The 21,468-nt window shown below is 27.4% G+C and overlaps 1 protein-coding gene across 9 annotated transcripts in view; it reads right to left on the bottom strand.

Moving 5' to 3' along the window:
- lola (longitudinals lacking) overlaps positions 1-21,468 on the bottom strand; it is a 437,759-nt gene that overhangs the window by 174,856 nt on the left and 241,435 nt on the right. For 4 of the 9 annotated variants that reach the window (XM_075313522.1, XM_075313520.1, XM_075313523.1 and 1 more), the window contains 2 exons: positions 10,610-10,747; positions 5,537-7,252 (listed from right to left, as the gene is read on the bottom strand). The exons of 4 other annotated variants lie outside the window; for them this stretch is intronic. In XM_075313522.1, the coding sequence (XP_075169637.1) occupies positions 5,658-7,252; positions 10,610-10,747 (1,733 nt within the window). In that variant the 3' untranslated portion in view covers positions 5,537-5,657. Of the gene's footprint in view, positions 1-5,536; positions 7,253-10,609; positions 10,748-15,262; positions 17,464-21,468 lie in introns of those variants that run through there. One more of the 9 variants, XM_075313529.1, reaches the window with a different exon arrangement.

Here is a 21,468-nt window from a genome sequence, read left to right on the forward strand (position 1 = left end):
GACAGACGGTCGGGGGATTCATGTAAACATAGGCGCACCTAAAAGAAAAAATATGTTAGTAAAAATTGTCATTTAATTTAATTGAGTTGAGTTTTTTTTTATTGGGATAATTTTAATTCAAATCCAAATTTTTGGGAAGATAAAATAAAACAGGGATAAGGCGATTTTTGTTTTTGTTTTTTGGATGGGGATCATAGAAATAAAAGTCTGAAAATGGAAATGGTATTAGAAAAACACTTTATAAATGACCATGGAAAATTTTTAACATATGAGTTTTCTTCATTTAATGGAAAAGGAAAATAATTTTTTTTTTTGTTATTTAAATTCATTAAAATTATTAATTAATTAAATTAATAATATTAATAAAACTATTAATTAAGAAATAAATTTATTTTATAAAAAATTAAAAAAAAAAATTATTTTATAAATTTATTATTTTTTCATTTTTATTTAAGAATTTAAAACCATAATAAATTATGATATTAAATGAGATAGGTACTAACAACAAAGGTTTTCGACCTAAATTTATTATTTATTTTTTTTCGTTTATTGTAAAAAAGAAAATTATATTTATTTTTTATTACTTAAATTATTTAAATTAATAAAAATTAAAAAAAAAGCATTGATCAATTAAATTAATAATAATTTTCAATTAATTAAAATATTAATTAAGAAATAAATTTATTTTATAAAAAAAAACTATAAAAAATTGTTATGTAAATTTATTTACTTATTTTATTATTTTTTATTTATTTCTTACTGATTTTATTATTTTTATGTAGTTTTCTTAAATTTCGGTGGAGATATATTGAATATATATCTCACACGTAATACTTACTCAATCGATGATATTATTTTATATTTCTGATAAGTGTCCTACAGGACAAATACAATTCGTGACAAATACTATTAATTTCCCATTTGATGAAAAATCTGTAAGAACTTTTATAGATCTGTAGCTAAACCAAAATTCAATAATCTGATTCGAAATCTATAAAATATTAATAATTTTGAAAAAGCAGAGGTCAGTTTCCTAATAGCCAAAACTGTGGCTATAAGCCTCTAAAGTCAATACACTGAAAGAAAAGTTTTCTTTTCTGAGGAACGCATTTGTAGACAGACGAAGTTTTCTTTTGTGGCTAAAAATTTTCTTAAAAAAAAAAAAACAAATAAAAAATATTAATTGCAATTTTTTCTCATATTTTTTTTTTCTCTTAAAGAAAATAATTTTTAAGTTACAAAGGGGAATTTCGTTTGGCTAAGATTTCATTCCGGTGGAAAGTAGGTTTTTTTTTGTAGAAAAAAAAAATGATGGATAAACATTGTAATCCCTTTTATGGATTAACCCTAATTTTAAATAAAAATCAATATTTTTATATTTCTTAGATGAATAATATTAATGAAACTTATGAATTGATGTCAAAAATGAAGTATGAGTATAAACAAAAGTTAAATACAACCAAATTGAAATTTATTTGCCCTTGGCAAAATACTTCAATGACAAAATGGAACCTTGACCAAAAATTTCATAGAAAATGTTTAAACGAAAATAATGCTTTCATCCGAAAAGAAATTTCAGACAAAGATTCAATTTAATTTTATTCAGGGTAAACAATCTTTATATAAATGTTTGTTTCGGAGAAAAAATATTAGGCTTTTGCTCTTAAAGAATTTTGTTAAAATTTCTTTGACGACAATTGTGGCTATGTTTACCATAGCCACAAAACTTGCAAAAAAAAAAAATAATAAACTATGAAAACAAGAGTTTGTGTTTGTTAATTTGTGCATAACTTAAATATAATTTGCAAAGTGTCCATATAAATAAAAAGCCTTAATATTTTTTTTTAATTTTTTGAAATTTTTTTATTATATTTTTTTTTGTAATATAATATAGTTTGTGTTTTGATCTTTACATATTTGTAGTGTTTTTTTTTTTTTTTATTTTTAATTAATAATTTTGCTTTAATTTGCAGTATTCTCATAATTATGAATTGCAAAGATGTGTAAGTTTTGTGTTATATCTTAAGAAATATATAATATAATATTTTTGTATCTCTTCGACATATCTCAAGTAAAGGTTATTGTTGTGTAGATATCTGTGTGTTGTGTGTATGCCAGTGTATTTTTATATGTATTTGTTAGTTCAAAATATTTCTTTTTTTATAATCTAAAAATTACACATGTAATATTTTTAATATTAAATTATTGTTATTTTTGTTTTTTTTTTCAAAATTATAAATAAATTTGTAATAATAATAATAAATATTAATAATATATATATATAAATATTTATATATTGAATAATTGTTTTATAGATTTTCTTTTATTATTTATATATATATTTTTACATTATATTGCCTTGATGTTTTTTTTTAACATTTAAATAAGCTTTCTTATGGAATTGTTTTCTAAATTTCTAAAACTATTTCCTTCGTGGCTTGTTTTCATGTGTCTTCTAAAATAACCGAAATGATTAATATATACTTTTTGGACTAGATTTGGAAATAAATTTTACATTTTTTAACATAAAAAAATGGTATAGGCGAACAAAAAAAATTAAATAAAAAAGTAGATTATGCATATAGTTTTGTGATTTTCTACGAAATATTGTTGTGTTTTGTTTTTTAAGTTCAAACATTGACTAGATTGATTTTTTTTTAAGTTTTATTTTGTTTTTATCATTGTTTCATTCAAGCTTATTACATACATAGCATAATTAATCGAAAAATTAATTGAAAGTAAATATCTTATAAATCCATTTCATAAATGACTAGCAAAGATTTCTGTTATAAAATACATTTTATATTATGGATACTAACATTTAAATATACTCTGTTCTATATTGGATATTGTTTTTTTTTTTGTTTATATATATTTTTTCCATCTACAAACAAATCTTAAGGCCTAGGCGATCATCAATAATATAAAAAAAAATAATTTATAATTTATAATATCGTTTTTTTAATTATATAAGAATGTATTTATTTTCATTTGTTGGGACTGTAATAATGACTAGCATATAGATTTAAAACTAAAAACGAGATTTTTCTCATTTATTTTTTCATTTTGGAATGAGATCAAGAATTAAGGATTTTTTACATTTAAAAAAAATCACGACTAGAATGGAATGCATTTCCAAAAACATGTTTTTTACATGAAAACTATAAAAAAAACTTTCAAAACTAAACTTAACCCTGGTTGTAAATTAAATTCATTGAATATATTTTAACTGTTATACAAAGAAAATAAATCGTTTTGCATTAATCTAAACAAACAAACTAAAAAACGAAAATGAAACAATTAAAATAATACTATTTTTTTATACAATAAAAAATATTCGCACAAAAAGTTAACATTTAAACAAAGTCCATTGCGGTAACTGAAAAGTATAACAGTTTCAAAAAACAAAATATTTCAATTTAGATAATATTAATTTTTCGTCGAAAAGGAAAAAAATGTGTGATCCGTGTGCTACTATATATATACAAAAACTGTATAACGCTTCAGCCTGAAACGAATAAAACTCGAAATTATTTCGGTCATTCATGAAATTCTTTTGACAAAAACTTCGTTTCGTGGTGCAGCTTTTACCATTTAATAGGTAATTTAATGCTAAACTGTTATTCAAAACTAGCAGATCATGCAAAAAACGCAATGGCTGGAAAAGAAAATGTTGACTTTTACCAAAGTTACCATAAGGACATGAGGATTAGTTAAGAAAAGTTTCATAATATATATGAAATATTTATTGTATTTATGAATACAATTAATTCAATTACTAAATGAACAAAATGAGCAACGAGTATAATTTTTTAATCTCGAATTTTTTAATCGAATCACTTGAGATTTATTTTTGGCCTATCAAATGCTCATGGGATTTTATGTAGACATATGGACAATATTAGAAAAAAAATTATAATATTTATGAACTATTCATTATATTAATGAACACAATTATTTCGTATTAGATTTAAATGGATCTTCTAAGATCTGAAATGAGTGCATGAAAGTGAGCGATGCCAATCAAGAACCCTCATTAGAAGTGTGATGTATTCATTGTTTTAAACGAATATAAATACTTTAATGAAATTTTTAATTATAAATTAGAATAAGTGAAAGTGTATTAATATAAAACTCTGACTTTTGTGAGAATTAATATAATGTACAATATATGACAACAGTTTGTTAATAATAATCTCATACTATATGTTTGTGTTGTTCATTATTAGTATGAACAAATGCATTCATGTATATTTCATTAATATGACAATATGTTAAAACTGTTATACTGCACTTGTCACATTGAATTCTTTACATGCAAAGTTTTCACAGATTTCCTATAAACTTTCACTAAGGGACAATAGTGATATTATGGTGCAACAACAAGTGTAGTCCTGTAAAATTTCCATATCATTGATAAGTGCCCTAATGGCGTGTCGTATTGCTTTAGATCAAACTTATAGAGAAGTGTGTTACAAGGCTGAACATCAAGGTTTTAATCCACATTTAATTATTTGCTCCTTTGATCCATTAACTGCACTACGGCGTCTCTTTGTTGTAGTTATAACATAATTGGTACACGAAAAGTGTTATATTATAACTGTTATAACCTTACCTAGCCAAACTTGCAAATGCAATTTTACATGCCTAATTGTTTTCTCTGATGTGGTGGTAGTCTGTACCATTTAAGTAACATAAAATTTGTTGCATATACGGCTCACAATGTATCAACGATTTTTCAAAACATTAAAAGTCGATTGGTCGATTTTAGGCAACATATTAATAGAATGAGAAATTTTTAAGTCAAGTCCAATATGATATTGACCGAAATTTTTTATTAATACAAAAATGATTTGAAGTACCTTTTCGTGAAGTAACCTCCTTGTATTTATGGAAATTAAAAACTGCGAAATTTTATTTAAACAGAAAAAAAATTAATTGTGGATTGGATCAATCTGATGAAAATATTTTTCGGATTATAGAATAATATCGAATTTTTGTTTCATCTAAGGGATCACACACATTTTTCCCTTTACCTATACTGATATATTTCCCTTCACCCATATCATTGCACATTTAAGAATATAATAGAGAATAGAATAATAATGGGAGATATATATCTTGTGGCGAGAGGAAATTTGATATAACCATAAGGATATACTCAATGGGTATCGAACATTCTCATATAAGATCTTGTTTTTACTCTCACTGAATATTCTTCTATGATGACTAGTTAGGCCTCCACACAACTATCTCTCTGTCCATTATATTGAGTAATATTCATAATCTCTCTCTGTCTCTCTCGTTCTCTTTGTTGTGATAATAAAAATTTGAGGGAGAATGTTGCAGAAACTTGCAAAAGCATCAGGACCACTTTAATTTGCTAACTTTCCCAAATGTTCTTCTAGAAATTCTTCTTCATTTTCTAAATCTTCTACACTGAATGTCTCCTCTGAATCACGATCATGATCTTCATCATCGTTATTCTCATTTGGAGTGGTTTCTACTATGGTACTATTTGGATTTGTTTGCTGTTGCTCTTGCTCCTGTTGTTCTGGTTGTTCTTTAAGACTACTACTACTACTATTGGGATTATTATTCTTCGTACTCTTATCATAGAGTAGCCTTATCAACTTCTTCCTCAAATTCTCTAACTTCTATTCACTCTTTTGAAAGACCAACGTATAAGTTGAAGTGGTCGAGGATGATGTGACATTATTGACAATCGATGTATTGGTGGATGTCTCTAGAGTGTTGTTGTTGTTGTTGTTGTTGTTGTTGCTGTTTCCATTTGCTGCAGTTGATGTTGTAGCTCCCGATGCTGAGCTATTTGTAGCACTACTACTATTCTTTCCCGAATTGGACAATTGGGGCTGTTGTACCTGGACTTGTTGCAATAGGGTTTGATTTTCCTCTTCAGTGCGTTCACGGCATTTGGTATTCATGTGGCGTTTCAAATTACTATGCACATTGGTGGCATAGCCACACAGTTTACTACAGAAATATCGGGGAGGTTGACCACATTCGTTTTTCAAATGACACTTGAGGCTATTCTTCCATTTGTAATTGCGATTGCAGTTACGGCAAACCCAAGGCTTTTCAATATCGGCATTGTAGATCATGTCATCGGAATGTTCCAAGGATTCTTTACGGGTACGCTGGTTCTGGGTAATCATGCGATAACGGCGATCATCAGATATGGTGGTCTTAAAGTCCGAAGTCATTGATGTTGAAGTGGCTGGTTTGATTTCGGTCAAAGAAGATGATGAGGATTTCATTGTCGATAAGGGAGCCAAAGGAGGAGCTCCAGCCATGGGTAGCTTTGTTTGTATGCTGGTAATGGTGGCCGGTATAGAACGTAGTTTGATTTGTACAGGTTGATTGGGTTGCAAATGGAGATTTTTGAAATGTTGATGCTTCTCCAAGAGTTCTTGGGGATCTTGCAACTCAATTTGCGTAACATAGGGCATTTTAGCATTGTGTTTGCTCAAGGCCTTAAGGGTTTGCAACGAGACGCGTTTCTTGGCTACCAAAATACGATTCCGATTTGATTCCATATCGCCTGAGGAGACATTGGCATTGTTCAAACTCACCGATTGAGTTGAATCAATGGTTGTGGTTTGCTGGTACATATCATCATCCATATCGGCTGAGTTCTCAAATCCTGCCGTCAGAATATCTTCAAATTCTTCATCTTGTTCAATCTTTACACTATCCATGGCCCACATCATGGGACTGGAAAGTTTAATATCATCATAATTCATATCTTGATCCTCATCTTCTTCAGTGCTGGGAGCCTCTTCGCCTTCTTCGGGCATTTCTTCTTCCTCATCGATGGAGGACGCGTTGGAATTTTCAATTTTCACAACAACTTCGGTCATACTGCTATTATCCTCCACCGTATCCAATTCAACACCAGCAGCTGCCAAGGCAGCCTGGGGATTTGTGACCCCCATAGTGGCATCACCTCCAGCTGGAGTTATACAGGTAATGGTGGTACGGCCAATGCTACCAATTCGTGTCAAAGTGGCCGCAGTATTTGGATCCAAGACATGTTTAGTTTTGGCAGTAGCCCCAGCCGTGGTCGACAAGGCAGACAAAGTCGGTGTTGTAGTTGTAACTGTGGCCAATGAAGTTGGTGTTGAGAGCAACATAGTTGTCGCCGTTGTAGAGGTACCTCCAACAACTGTTGCATTTTGTTGGCTCGATGTTATGTTGTTGTTGTTGTTGTTATTGTTATTGATTAATGTTTCTGCTCATGGTTAGTAATTGAGAGTTAGTTGCATATGCAAGCATTTGTTTTTTGAGTTTGTGAGTGAGTAAGTGATGAGAGCACGGGGAGATTTTTGTTTTTTTAGTGAGAGCAACAAGCATATTTGGGGAGAAGAAAATTTTCAATTAGTTAATGAATATTTGATGTTTTTGTTGACGAATTTGGCAAAAAGAAAATCGAATTTGATTTAAAAACAAAATCATCAAACGAAAAATCCTTGAAACTGAAGATTAAGCATAAAAATAATGGGGCAAACTAGAGACGAAAAAAAATCAAAATTAGGGGTAACAAACCAAATTGTGAAGAGAAAACTATAAGAGGGTAGAAATTATTTTCAAAACTGCAAAAGAAAATTAAACAATTAAATAAATAATATAAGTATGCATACATAATAACATATAATGTGTAAACTGAAAAGAAAGAAATTATAATTATGTTTTTTTTGTATATATATAAAAAATAAATTATTAAAATCCATAAAAAAATAAATTGTCCTTGAGTCAATTAATTGTCATTTAATAATTTTAATTTGAGAATGGAAGATATTTTAAAGAGAGATTATTAAGTTCATTCAGAGGAATTTGAGAGACAATTGAGTTCGTGCAGTTGTGAGAGATTAATGGGCTCATCCATAGAATTCCTCATTACAATTAAAATGACCATCTACTTACCTTGTCAGAGGATAATAAATATACATATGGAGTTTTTATAATTCTGTTGTGTGTTTTTGTAATCCTAATTTCCTTTTTAGCTTCTCCGATTTTTGTTTCCAAATCATTGTTATTTTCCTTCTATTTTGAACTTAAAATCTCTCTCTTTCTCTTCTATTTCAAATGGTGTTTGTAGGTTTATTTCATTTTATTATTTTAAATCCGATATTGAATTTTTATTTTATAGAAAAAAAAAAATTTTTTTTAATTTTGAAAATGTCTTATATTAAAATTTCACCACTGTGGTATCACAATGGACTGAATAATCTAAGTGAGCCTGATTCGGGCAGCCACATAACCTAACCTATATTAAAATTAATATTTTAAATGTATCAAAAATTAATACATTTTTGTATACCGATACCTTCATTCCATAATAACGGAAATCTTAAAGGATCGCCTGTCCACTAATTCTATTTTGTTTGTACAGATAGTGTTGCCAGTATTGGGGATTTTCCCACAAATGGGGGGTATTTTTTGATGGAATGGGGACGAAATGCTTGAGTTAAGGACTTGGGGGGTTTGGTAGGAAATTTTCATATATTTGGGGATTTTTTTCGAAAACGGTTCAGGGACTCAAACTCTAATTTTTAACTTTATTCAGCTTGACTATGACATTTTTTTAGAATTGTGAAACACACGGACTCGGGCCGTCAGCAGTGTTCGTTACTGGTTTAGACAAGATAAATATTTTATTTCTATAGAAATTTTTATCAAAATGTTATTTCTATAAAAATTTTTGTCAAAATTTTATTTCTATAGAAAATGTTGTACCTCTTAGATGGAGAGAAATATTTTGCAAAATCTACCAAAACATAAAGAAACCAATTCAATCTACCAAACATTAAAAAAATCTACCTTTTTTGGTAGAATTTTACCAACTGAGCCACCGTGGTGCAATGGTTAGCATGCCCGCCTTGCATACACAAGGTCGTGGGTTCGATTCCGGCTTCGACCGAACACCAAAAAAGTTTTTCAGCGGTGGATTATCCCACCTCAGTAATGCTGGTGACATTTCTGAGGGTTTCAAAGCTTCTCTAAGTGGTTTCACTGCAATGTGAAACGCCGTTCGGACTCGGCTATAAAAAGGAGGTCCCTTGTCATTGAGCTTAACATGGAATCGGGCAGTACTCAGTGATAAGAGAGAAGTTCACCAATGTGGTATCACAATGGACTGAATAGTCTAAGTGAGCCTGACACATCGGGCTGCCACCTAACCTAACCTAACCTACCAACTGAGGCAACCGTGGTTTTGTTTCGAAATCTTGATCTTATTGCAGTTCGCAAGCTGGTGTGACAAACATTTTAAATTTTCTTTTCAATGTTTTACTGATTTTCTACAGCAGAGAATATTTTTGTTTTTTTTTTTTTCATGAAATCTTGTCAAAATGAGAAATTTTAATTGAATTTGGGGATTTTTGGGGGCGAAAACGACCCAATTTGGGCACAAGGGCCAGAAAATTACTGACAACACTGTGCACAGACATCAAAACAAAAGTTTGTTAAACTAGCAAAAAATCGGCTGTTAAGGGCAAAAACAATCCTAGAAAAATATGAAGATTGATTTTAAAAGCGGCTCAGGTTTGCGGCCGTGCCTACATTCAAAAATGGAAAAATCTATAATTATGTGTAGACTTTAGTCCCCAAATAAAAAAGCAGTCATTGTATACTGACCAAAAATAATAAAATCTGTATCTCAGATTTATATTAAAGTTTTTTTTAGTTATCTATTCTAGTTTCAGCTCAAAATCCTCACAATTCACTGAGGAAATGTTTAAATATTTGAAATATTTTTTGTAGACTTCATTCTAGCGAATCACGGAGTTTATGTGGGAAATTGTAGTAGACCCCCCCTTTGGAACTAATGTACTACTAATATTATTGGATTCTAGTATCGATATACTAAATTAAATAAACTATACACAAAGTTTAGTAATATTTAAAATATTTGTCATTATAATTCTATAGAACGGGTTTTTTTAAGAAGAAAACGAAAAATATTGAAGAATTAACGAAAATCGTTCTGGTCCCAATGCAATCTTTTATAAACTTCGATCAAATTCGACGATTTAATGAAATTTTATTTATGTCTATATTCGTATAGACTAAGGGATCGAATTCCTCTTCTTCTTATTTTTTTTTTTGGTTTATGTATATTAACTAATTAATTTCTTCATTTTAGATATTTTTAATTTTTATCTAATTTCGTTTATGAGATTTATAAACTTCGATAAAATTCGACGATTTAATGAAATTTTATTTATGTCTATATTCGTATAGACTAAGGGTTCGAATTCCTCTTCATCTTTTTTTTTATTTATGTACATTAACTGTAATTAATTAATTTCTTCATTTTAGATATTTTTCATTTTTATCTAATTTCGTTTATGAGATTTAAAAATTATGTATTACGCACTATAATTATTTAAAAAATAAATGGATTAAAAAACAGTCGATTATAGTCAGTTGTTTTTCCATAAAATTAAAATGGTCCTAATTAATAAAATTAATTTTAAAAAATCATATAAGAGGTTCACAAAAAGCTTAATAGAATACAAGAAAATAATAATTTTAAATTGAAAATAAAAACATAAAAAATATAAATAACATGGATGCATGGACTTACCGCTTGTATTGGTATTTTCATTATATGACTTCTCCAATATTGACTGATCGGCCAACATTAACCAATTACGTACACGTATACGTGATTCATTCTGAGCAGATGTGGTATTCGTAGGAGTAACTTCCTCCAAAGGAGTATCTAAATATTTTTACGAGGGGAAAAAATAAATAAATAAGATATGAATTAGTAAAAAAGAAAACTTTAATATATTTTTAAGATATTTTCATTAAGTATATATACTTATATAATCTAAGTTATAAACATTTGAAAAATTTCAAATTACTTTTGTTTTAAGACCAACGAGTTATAGAGTTTATCTGAAGAGAATTTTTATAGGTTTTCACTATATATAACAAAAATTTTATGGTGCAATGTGATAAGTGTAAAAAATTTTTCCAAAGAATTTTAGACAAAACTTGAAAAAACAAAAATTAAATAAAAAATAAATTTCACAAACAAAAAAAGGATAGTATAAAATTGGAAAAACAAAAGGAAAAAATCACAAAGGTAAAATAGAAAGCAAGTTGAAATTTTACAAACAAAAAAAACTGAAATATATTAAAAAAATAAATAAATAAAAAATAAAAAAAACATCAATACTTACTGTTAATGAAAATAAACAGTGAGTGTTCGTGACGAGTTGAGTTTGTGAGTTTGTTTTTTAAGGAAGATACAAAAATAAAGGCTACAAAAATTTGTAAAATAAAAAAAACACAACAAAAACTAGGCAAGGCACTTAATTCTGGAGCACTAAATAAAATTAATACAAAACAACTCTAGGTTGTCGACTTTTTCTTGTTTTTTTTTTATAACTTTATTATACAATAATAAACTTTTTGTGATTTTTTTACATTTTTACATATAAAAATTTTATTTTTAAATTTAAGAGTAATATGTATGTATATAAAAATATTGGGAGAGGAAAAAAATAAAACTTATTTAGTAAAATTGTTTATATGAGTATTTGTTGTTTGTTTTTTTTTTTAATATGTATAAAATTATATATTTTCATTTTTAAAATTTATTTTTACAAAAGTTTTTTTTATGGATTTTTTCTATGGATCCGGCTAAAAAAATTAATTTGTTCTTTTTGTTGTTGTTGTTTCGAGAAAGAAAACACAAATTGTGAGTTTTCTAAAGGTAACACAGAAATATATTATCCATTGTATTTTTGTTTAAACGAAAAATTTTAAAATACTAAACAATTATTTTTCGTTTTTTTTTTTAAGTGTATATTCTACAGAGTTTGATTACCTTTATGAACCCATAGTATAATAAAATTTTGTTTTGTTTGTGAAACTTGTAAGTTTTATTTTCAAGATTAATTATTTAATTGGTTTAAGAAGGCATTCACAATAAAAAAAATTATTGTGATTTTTCAATACTCTGCGGAATCTTTTTCAAACACTGTAGCTACTATTCTATCCAGTATTAGATGCATTTTTGGTCATGTGATTTATTAAAAATTTTCTTATTTCAAATCACAATAATATTCTATTGTGAATTACAAATATAGAAATTATAAAATTAAAAGCATAATTCTGCTGAAATAACAAACATAATATCCGAATGTAGCACCTTAAAAGTTCAAATGGAAACATTTATAGACTTTCGAAATTAGAACACAATTTATACAAAATATTTAGAATATTTTGTAATTTTGAAAGTTGTTACAGAGCATCTGTGAATTTTTTTTAACCTTTTTTCTATTACTTTCTTAATCCAGATCAATCTTGAATTATTATTTAATGATTTCAATTTTTGTTTTCTTTAAGAAAATGAATGGAATTTTGAAAAAAAATTATTATACATATTTTCAAAAATTATATATTTTTTTTAATATAGAGTATACTATACTAAGAAATTGTTTTTTTTTTTGTTTTATTAAAAAAATAAGCCCAACACCAATTAGAACCGATTGATTGATTATATAGTAGCGTATATATCTTTGTAACAAAACAAACAAAAAAAATATTTTAATTGTAAAAAAATAAGTTAAAAATATATAAAAAAAAACATTTGAACTATTGTTTAGGGAATTAAAAAAATACTATGATTTTTGTAAAGAAGGAGAAGAAAAAATTTTAGTTTTTTTTTTTCAACCCCCCCTCTATCAGCTTTGTGGGGTTAGTTATTACAAAATTATTTTTTTATGGAATGTAATTTGTCTTTTTGCTATAAATAACTATTTTGTTTTGTTTTTTTTTTTTTTTTTTTGTGTAAATAGAATGGTGTGTAAACAAAAAAAAATATTTATATAGAAATACACAATAAATTAAGGGCTATTTTTTCATGATTAAAAATTATTGTAAATAAATAATATTATAAATTAAGTTACGGTTACAATTATTTTTTTTTTTTTTTTACTTTTTAAATATAATAGACATAAACTATTTGTGACGTTTCATTTTGAGCTTATTGTGAAATGTGGCAGGGTTTGAAAATTAAAGAAAACTATTTTAGTTTTTTTTTGAGACCTGTGTTAAAAGAAAGCACAGCTTTCTTTTTATACATTTCCATGAGTCTGGAGAATTTACTATGGTATAAAATAAATAAAAGAAATTCTTGAAAGATTTACAAAATATTGACACGGTGCTTGCTGGGGTTATTTCTTGTGATATTTTTCGTAATTTCATATAATAAAATTTCATTAAAAAAAAATATTTCATATATAAAGTATTCTGCGTTGTGGTTATTTTAATTTAACACAAACTAAGTACCTGAGGTTTTTATTTCATATACAATATATAAATGTTTTTTATTTATTTTTTGCTTATAACTAAAACCGTAAAAAAACTTACAATCTCTAGAAAAAAAAATCGAAAACAACTCTATCAAAAATATATTTATGGCTTTTTCATAAAAAAAGATATAGTAAAAACCAAAAAAGATGTATATATATCAAAACACTTGATATCTTAAATATTTAAGAATATTGTGAAAATTTCCCAAATTAAATTTGTTTTTTGTTTTTATTTATTTTTTAAATAAACTTTTTTTTATATAGCCAACAAAATGGTTTCTTGGAATTCCTATTTTTTTAACAAATTTCGAATTTGTTTTTGGATTTATTGTTTTTTCTAAATAGTGTCAAACTTTAAAAGTTCTTGTGTAAAAGGGACTTTTTTTGGAAAAAAAAAAATTATTTGCATTTTGTAATTTTGGGTTTTTCGCAAAGTTTAGACTTTGTTAAAGCGGTTTTTGATATTATTGAAGTTTTTTTTTGTTTTCTTCTCGCACTTGAGGTTTCGTTACTGTGATAGCCTAATTCTATATACTAAATTTCATAATGAATGTTGTTTTTTATTTTCATTTTTTTAAAGGCACTTTTGAATTTTTTTTTTTTCTAAATTAATTTATTTATTGGAATGTTGGTTTTTATACTTAAAAACATATGTAATTGAGTTTGTTTTTATTTTGAGGTATTTTTTGTTGATTGTTCGACTATAAATGGCAACACAATACCAAGAAGGGATGAAAGGGAATAGGGGGATATTTTATATTTAAAGAGCCAGAGCTACAGAATTTTTTTTTTTTCAATTTAATTAATTCAACAGTTTCAAAACTGTTATAAATTCTTCTAAAGAAATGATTCAATAAAGGTCAAATGGCCGTTTTCCATTCTCCGATTAGTGCTTAACCGGTGAATAAAACAAATTTTGTGTATGCGATAAAAACATTTGGAAAGCAATTGATTAATTAATTACTAAAATTATTAGTCAACTTTTGATTGAATCATTTAAATATTTTTGAAACACTTAAAAATTTTATTCGAAATTTTATTAGACTTGTAATCAATTACACTTCTGAAATTACTTTTTCTTTTCTCATAATAATTTCATATGTCCATTGAATCAATAAAAATTCGAATGGTTCAATTGAATTTCTTTCAGAGGACAATTATTTCAAATTTGGTTTGATTGAAGAGATTTCAAACGATTATCTTTTGTGTAGTTAGAAGAATCAACTCTGGGACTTTTTATTTAATTATTAGGATCTTTGTAATAATTTGGCACTGTATTGAATAAAAAATATGGTATAACAAAAGGAAGTAATACTTCTGTTTTTCTTTTCTAAATCCCTTCCTAATAAAATTGTGATGCTTTTTTTTAAGATTTTCTTATTTAAAAATCCCTAATCATGACTCGATTGTTTATGAATTCGTTGCTCTGTAAAAGCCATTTTTTCCTCTTTTAAAACTAATGATAATTATATTGCCTTTAAAATTACCTCATGCTAATTCTTATTATTTATTTCATAAAAAAACATAATATTATTAAAAAAAAGCTTTACGGTTTTCTAAATATCCACTGAGAATTATGATTATTTAATTTAAAATGTTTTGAAAGAAAATGGTCTTTTCCTTTTTTTAAAGGTGTAATTTTGAAAGTTATATTTAAAAAAGGCCAAGGAAAAGGGGAATGCTATATAGATAGATAGTATTGAATATATTTTATATAATTTGAGAAACATTTTTCAAAATCGTTTCTATACCACTTAAAAAAATGTTTCAAAAAAATTGTTATTTTATGAACAAAAATCGTATACAATTATCTTGAGTAAGGGAATAGGTTTTTTTTTATAAAAAAGGGGGAAAAGAGGAATAGGAGATTGTCGAAAAACCTGCTTTCGAAATGATGTTAAGGTATAAGGTCCTGTTTTTCTTTATCATTTTTATTTTAGCTTACAAACTAAATTGGAATATCATTTTACATTTAATAAAAAAGGGATTGTCTTTTTTATGTTATAGGTCTTTTTCTGGTAAATTAAGGAATGCCAAAAGTTATCGATATATGTTCAGTTAACATATAATCTATATTTAAAAAAAATCTCTCTATATATATAAAATGGTGTAAAATTTAACAAATTGCATAAAGGAATGGCATTTTTCTCGCTTTTCTCTATTAAGATTTTTTTTTTGTCTTTTCTGAGGTTATTTCTTGGTGTCTTTTTCTCTTGATCTAAGAAAAACTTTTTTTCTCTTTTTGTAAATAAATTATTGATTAACAAACAAAAACAATTATTTTATAATATTATATGTGTATATATAAATGATTTAAAAAATTTGGCACACTTGTTTCCATATTTCACAAAATTTATCGTTTTGTGTTAACAGCTTTGTGTTGTGATTAGAAAAATATTTACGTTTTTCTTTTTCATTTTTCTTTTCTTTAAATTAAGAAGAAAAATAAATCTTGTATTTTCCCTGAATGTTTTTTCTTTTCTCTTAAGAAAAAAAATATTTACTGAGGCTGATTTTCGTTTTTTTTTGTCTGTTGGTGTGGTGTATTTACAATTAATTTAAGGGGTGGAAGAGATAAAATGAGTTAATGGAAAAATGTAAAAAATAAATTTTATAAAGTTTCTTTAACAAAATTTAAATCTGTAAAAAAATGTTTAAAGGTCTTTCTAATTCCTGGAAAAAATTGTATCCTTCCATATATGCCAAAAAAAAATATCTCTGATTATTTTCCTGATTTATTTATTCTCCAATTTATCTCTAGCCACCCCCAGTTTTTTTTTACTTTTTGCCAGCTATACGATTCTCTTCTAGGTTTATATTTTTCGTTGTTCCTATTACAAAAATACCTCTCTGTGCTTAATACGATTTTTATAAATAAATTATTTTCGTTTTATAAAATAATTCCCTGATATAAAAAAAAATCTCTCACATCCTTACTTAGCTTAAGACGAAATAGAAACACGCTTCTCCTTCTCATAGGTAAATAAAAAAAAAACCAAACACTTTTCGGGATGATGGTGCTTCCCACATTCTTATGAGAATTGTTGACGTAATTCAGCCACAGCCGATGATGAATCTTCGGCACTTATCGTTGAGCCACCGCCACCAGTACCACCACCACTGTTTGCTCCGCCAGAACCCTGAGTCAGCTGACTACCTATGGTGGCAGTTGTGAAACTTTTCAAATCTTCCACTTTAAAGAATTTCTCTTTGTGCATTCTCTCCATATGGCGACCAATGTGCATTTTCTGTTTGGCCCTATACACGCAGAAGGGACACTGGAATTGGGGTTCCTTGCCACATTCCCATTTCTGATGATTACGCAGTGATGATTTCAATTTATAGAGGCGGCCACATTCGGGACAAGGGTGACCAGCACCATTGCCAGCACCAGCTGCACCACCTACACCCAAGGCTGCTGCACTGCTCAAGCTCAGGCCACCATTTCCGCCACCACTTATCAAGCTATTCATGGCATTTATACTATTGAGGATGTTGATACTCAAGCCAGCAGGACCAACATCAGCAAAGGCCGAATGGAAATCTGAACTATTACCTCCACCACCACCGCCACCACCGCTTACATTGCCCGGCGTGGGATCATCGGTATAACTGTTATCACTGAGATTACCACTATTGTTGGCAGCATGGGCTGATTTTTCGGCAGCAGCTTTAAGCATTAAAACTGTAGCTTCCTCTTGGGTTAAAAGCTTCAATTTACCACCAGTCGATGTGGTTTTTTCATTCGTTTCACTGGCCCCAGAGCAATTCAAGGGGGTACTTGAGGCACCTTGTGAGTTTTGTTGATCACCCTGGTTGCTAAGTTCATTGGGCGGTGTGGGGGAACCCGAGAGCGTTGACCTCTTCAAGGGTGATTTTAATTCAACTTTACACACATCACGAGCATTTAAACCGTTTCCGGTTCCGGATGGGTTAACCCCACCTCCAGCAGCACCACTTGCATTGGAGGAGCCGCCACCCCTTTCTATAGTTAAATCGGTGGGAAATACTAATGGATGTACACCTTCACGCAATTGGGTGACCAAAGGCATGGCCAAGCGGGCATTCCATTCATTCCATGTCAAACCTGCTATGCGTGTAATACTTAGATCTAAAAGCCAAAATCAAGAATGCCATAGCACATTATGATTTTGCGTAGAAAAACGACATTCATGATGGAATATAGGGAATTTACGTTTATTTATTTATTCGATTTGTTTTACGGATTACGGATTTCATAGGTTGTAGATTTAGATAGATCCATCGTTGAGGCGGTGATTGTATTTATTAAAACAAATACATTGTAAATGAAAGTCGATAAAAATCATATATTAAAAAAAAACCAGGAGAAAAAAGAAAAGAAAAAAGGAGAAAAAACAATATAAACATAACATAATGAATTAAAAAAAAAAAAACAAAGGACATTTGAACTTAAACTAAAATAGCAAAATTGTTAAATTAATTGAAAAATATATAATATTTGAAAAATTAAAGAAAATTCGATTTAAAATACTAACAAAATTAAATCTCAATTGAAAACATATAATTTTTCTTTAACTTTTCAAATTAAATCATAAGAAAGAAAAATTAAAACAAAAATCTGAAGCAACATTTGATTTTGATTTCATTTCTGAGAAGGTTTGGGAAGAGAATTTAGGGTAATATTTTAAGGGTATTATATGAAATTAATTTCTTATAAATTTCCAAGGCCAATTATTTACATAATACATTAAATGAATAAAATTATAAGCAAATAAATGCAAATGATGGATAATGATGGGTAATGGGTCAGGATTTACAAAATGAGTAAGGAGTTTCGAAATGAGGGATGACATTTGATCAAGGAAAGGCTTATTCTCGGGGATTTAAGACGGTTGATTATCAGAGGACAAGAAAAAAAATGACATAACAAATAAATATATATGAAAATTAGTTATTTAAAAAATATAGTCCAAGGAAGAACATAACCATTTTTTTTTTAATTTACTTTACTTTCTTTAAAATTTAATTAAAAATATATATAATATTATGCTTAGTTTTCTTGTATATGATTAACAACCGTCCAGTATCTCTATAAAGCATTTTTGATTGCACAAAAATACCTATGAAATGCCAATATGTAATGGATAATGATATTAGGTCAGGTGATGAATTTGGGAGTTATTTAAGGACACAATGAGAAAAAAAAAAAAAAAAAAAAAGCTTAACTAAATCATGAGAAAGCAAGCATATATAATTATTATTTACACAAAATAAGCAAGAAAAATCTATTAGGAATAACAATAAGAACAAAAACTTAATTATCTTTTTAAGATAACTGGAATAAATAATACACAATAAACAACACACAATTCATAGATGTTGTTTGTTTTTTTTTAAACAAAAATATATTTTTGTTTCTCTCTCACTTTTTTTCAAAAACACATTCAAATGTTTTCATAAGGGGCCAAGGGAATAGTTTACGCTGGGAATATGCTGATAGATATTTTGGGATATTTGAGGGAAAAGCTTAGAGAAGATGGATATGTATAGGATATAGAGAATAACACTTTTCCTAATTTCTTGAAGACACATTCAACACATTTTACAACATAAACGTAATGTTTTAACAAACACAAGTTTTTTTGTTTCATTTCATAATTGCTTTAGAGAAAGTAAAAAAAATAGATAAGGGAAAAATGATAATAATAAAACAATAAAAAATAAATAAAATAATTAAAAAATAAATAAATAATAAAACAATAAATAAAAAAATAAAGATATCAAAACAAATCGAAACAAAAATTAATAACATTGAAATTCAAAAATAAATAAAATAAAATGCAAAGACATACAAATCTTTACAGAATTTATGCACTAAATTTTTAGTATTTTCAGATTTTGATGGCCATTTCTGTTTTTAATGATATATTTTTACAAAATTTCGTTACTTTTCCATTGAATCACATTTTGGGATTTTATAGTTTATAAGCTATATCCTGTGGTGTTAAATACAAAATCAAAAATCAATTTTTTGCTTTTTTCCCAACATTTTGCCATTTTTCCTATAAAATTGCATTTTCAGAGAGTGTGTGTACAGTACAAATAATATACTAATGAATAGAGTACACACTCATAGAAAAAAGTCTGCTAAAAACAGCAGTCGATGTCTGCTGTTATATTTTTGCACTTCAGGGCCAAATGAATACCAATTTATAAAATTTTTAGGTTATACATTTTTCCCCAAAGCATATTTAAGAACCAAAAGTAGTTTTTGGTATATTTTTGCACTGTAATATACTTACAAGCTCCTAAATACGATCAGCAAACATTTTGCTTGCTCTTATGCCTCACTTCGATAAATATTCAGATTTTTGGTCAAATTAGCCAAAATAAAACACATTTTAGTGTAATCGAGCTTCAAAAATAGCAGAAAATGTTTGCTATTTCAGCAAACAGTGACTGCTGTCCCTTTTTCAGCAGCTTTTCTGCTGTTTTAGTAGACTTTTTTGCTGTCCCTACTAACAAATTTCTTTGGTTGCATGAGCTATTATCCTAAGCTGTGTTAATTGTATACAGCTAACGAGAGTTGAGGAATACCAATATTATTTTTATTATTATTATTATTTTTTTATTTTTATTGCATATCCTGACGATGAAAATCAATAGGAAATTGGAATATATTGGAAAATATTTATTACTAAAATTGTATATATATATTTGTTGTATAGCTGTACATGATTTCAAATTATAAAGCACAAAACAGAGTTTTTTCACACAAATTTAAGGCCCAAACCCTTATCAATTGTCTAGTGGAAAATTAAGTTTTTAACTAAACCCCAAGAAATATCGAAAAGCTGCAGCAGAAAAGCATGCCAAAACGAGAAAAATATGCTGGAGAAGGGAAAGCAGTCACTGTGTGCTAAATTGGCAAAATTTCATATTGTTCTCAAATTCGATTGCTCGATAGATATTTTGCTTGGAGTTAGTTTTTAAAATTTTTTTTTGTTATTTTGTGTTCAATAATAGTTGTTCTTGTAATAGAAGCCAATATTTCAGAAGTCTTCAATGTTCATCACAATCAGATTATATAAGTCAACTACACTTTACATCGTGGTATCACAATGGACTGAATAATCTAAGTAAGCCTGAAAATATCAAGTCTTTTGTTTTTTGTATTTATATAACTGGCCTCGATTAAGTAAATTCCTCTATTTAATAGACATTTATATTTTGACCAAAACAAAATCAAAAAATACTAAATAAATGCAATGAATAATTCAAACTCGAATAATATATAAAAAATATAAAATAATATATAAAAAACATAAAATACATATAAAAAATAAAACAAATAGATACAAAATTTTAAAAATTAATATTTAATAATTAAAACAATATATAAAAAATAAAAACAATAAATTAAAACAAAATTTTAAAAACAAAATCTTAAAAACAAAATCTTATAAAACGATAAAGGAAAAATATTTAATAAAAATAAATTCAATAATTAAAAATAATTATAACCTACACCCAGAGAAGGAATATGATCACCTCAAACATGTTTTAAAAGCAAAATGTTATTTTTGGGTGGTGACCATGTAACATTGTTTTCGCAACCATGTTATTTTCTCGGAAATCATGTATGTGATTTCGGCAAGCAGGTTATATTTGACGAGAAAATAACATTTTAGTGACAAACATGTTACATGGTCACCATACAAAAATAACATTTTGCTCTTGAAACATGTTTGAGGTGATCATATTCCTTCTCTGCGTGTATAACCACAAAATCACATTAGCGAAAAATTGTGTTTGTAATAATAAAAGAGAGGGTAAATGTATAAACAAAAATTATAAATAATAAAATCAAATTACAGTTATTTGGTTTTCAAAATGTTCACATAGCCATCGCTTGTAAAGTATTGCATTCATTCCATTCATGGTCCTTTAGATTTACGCTCTCATGTTCTTTTGTGTGGATGTCCTTACCTAAAAAAGAGAAATATGTTAGTAAAGAATTTGGAAAGGTAAAAGGACCACTAAATAACCAATATTGCAATGCATAAGTCTAGTGAGAGCAAAATCAAAATGTCACATTCTAAATACAAGTAATGAACAATAACCTAATGATGCG

The sequence above is a fragment of the Haematobia irritans genome, chromosome 5 (genome assembly GCF_050003625.1).
Source record: "Haematobia irritans isolate KBUSLIRL chromosome 5, ASM5000362v1, whole genome shotgun sequence".
In the NCBI taxonomy this organism is placed as follows: Eukaryota; Metazoa; Arthropoda; class Insecta; order Diptera; family Muscidae; genus Haematobia; species Haematobia irritans.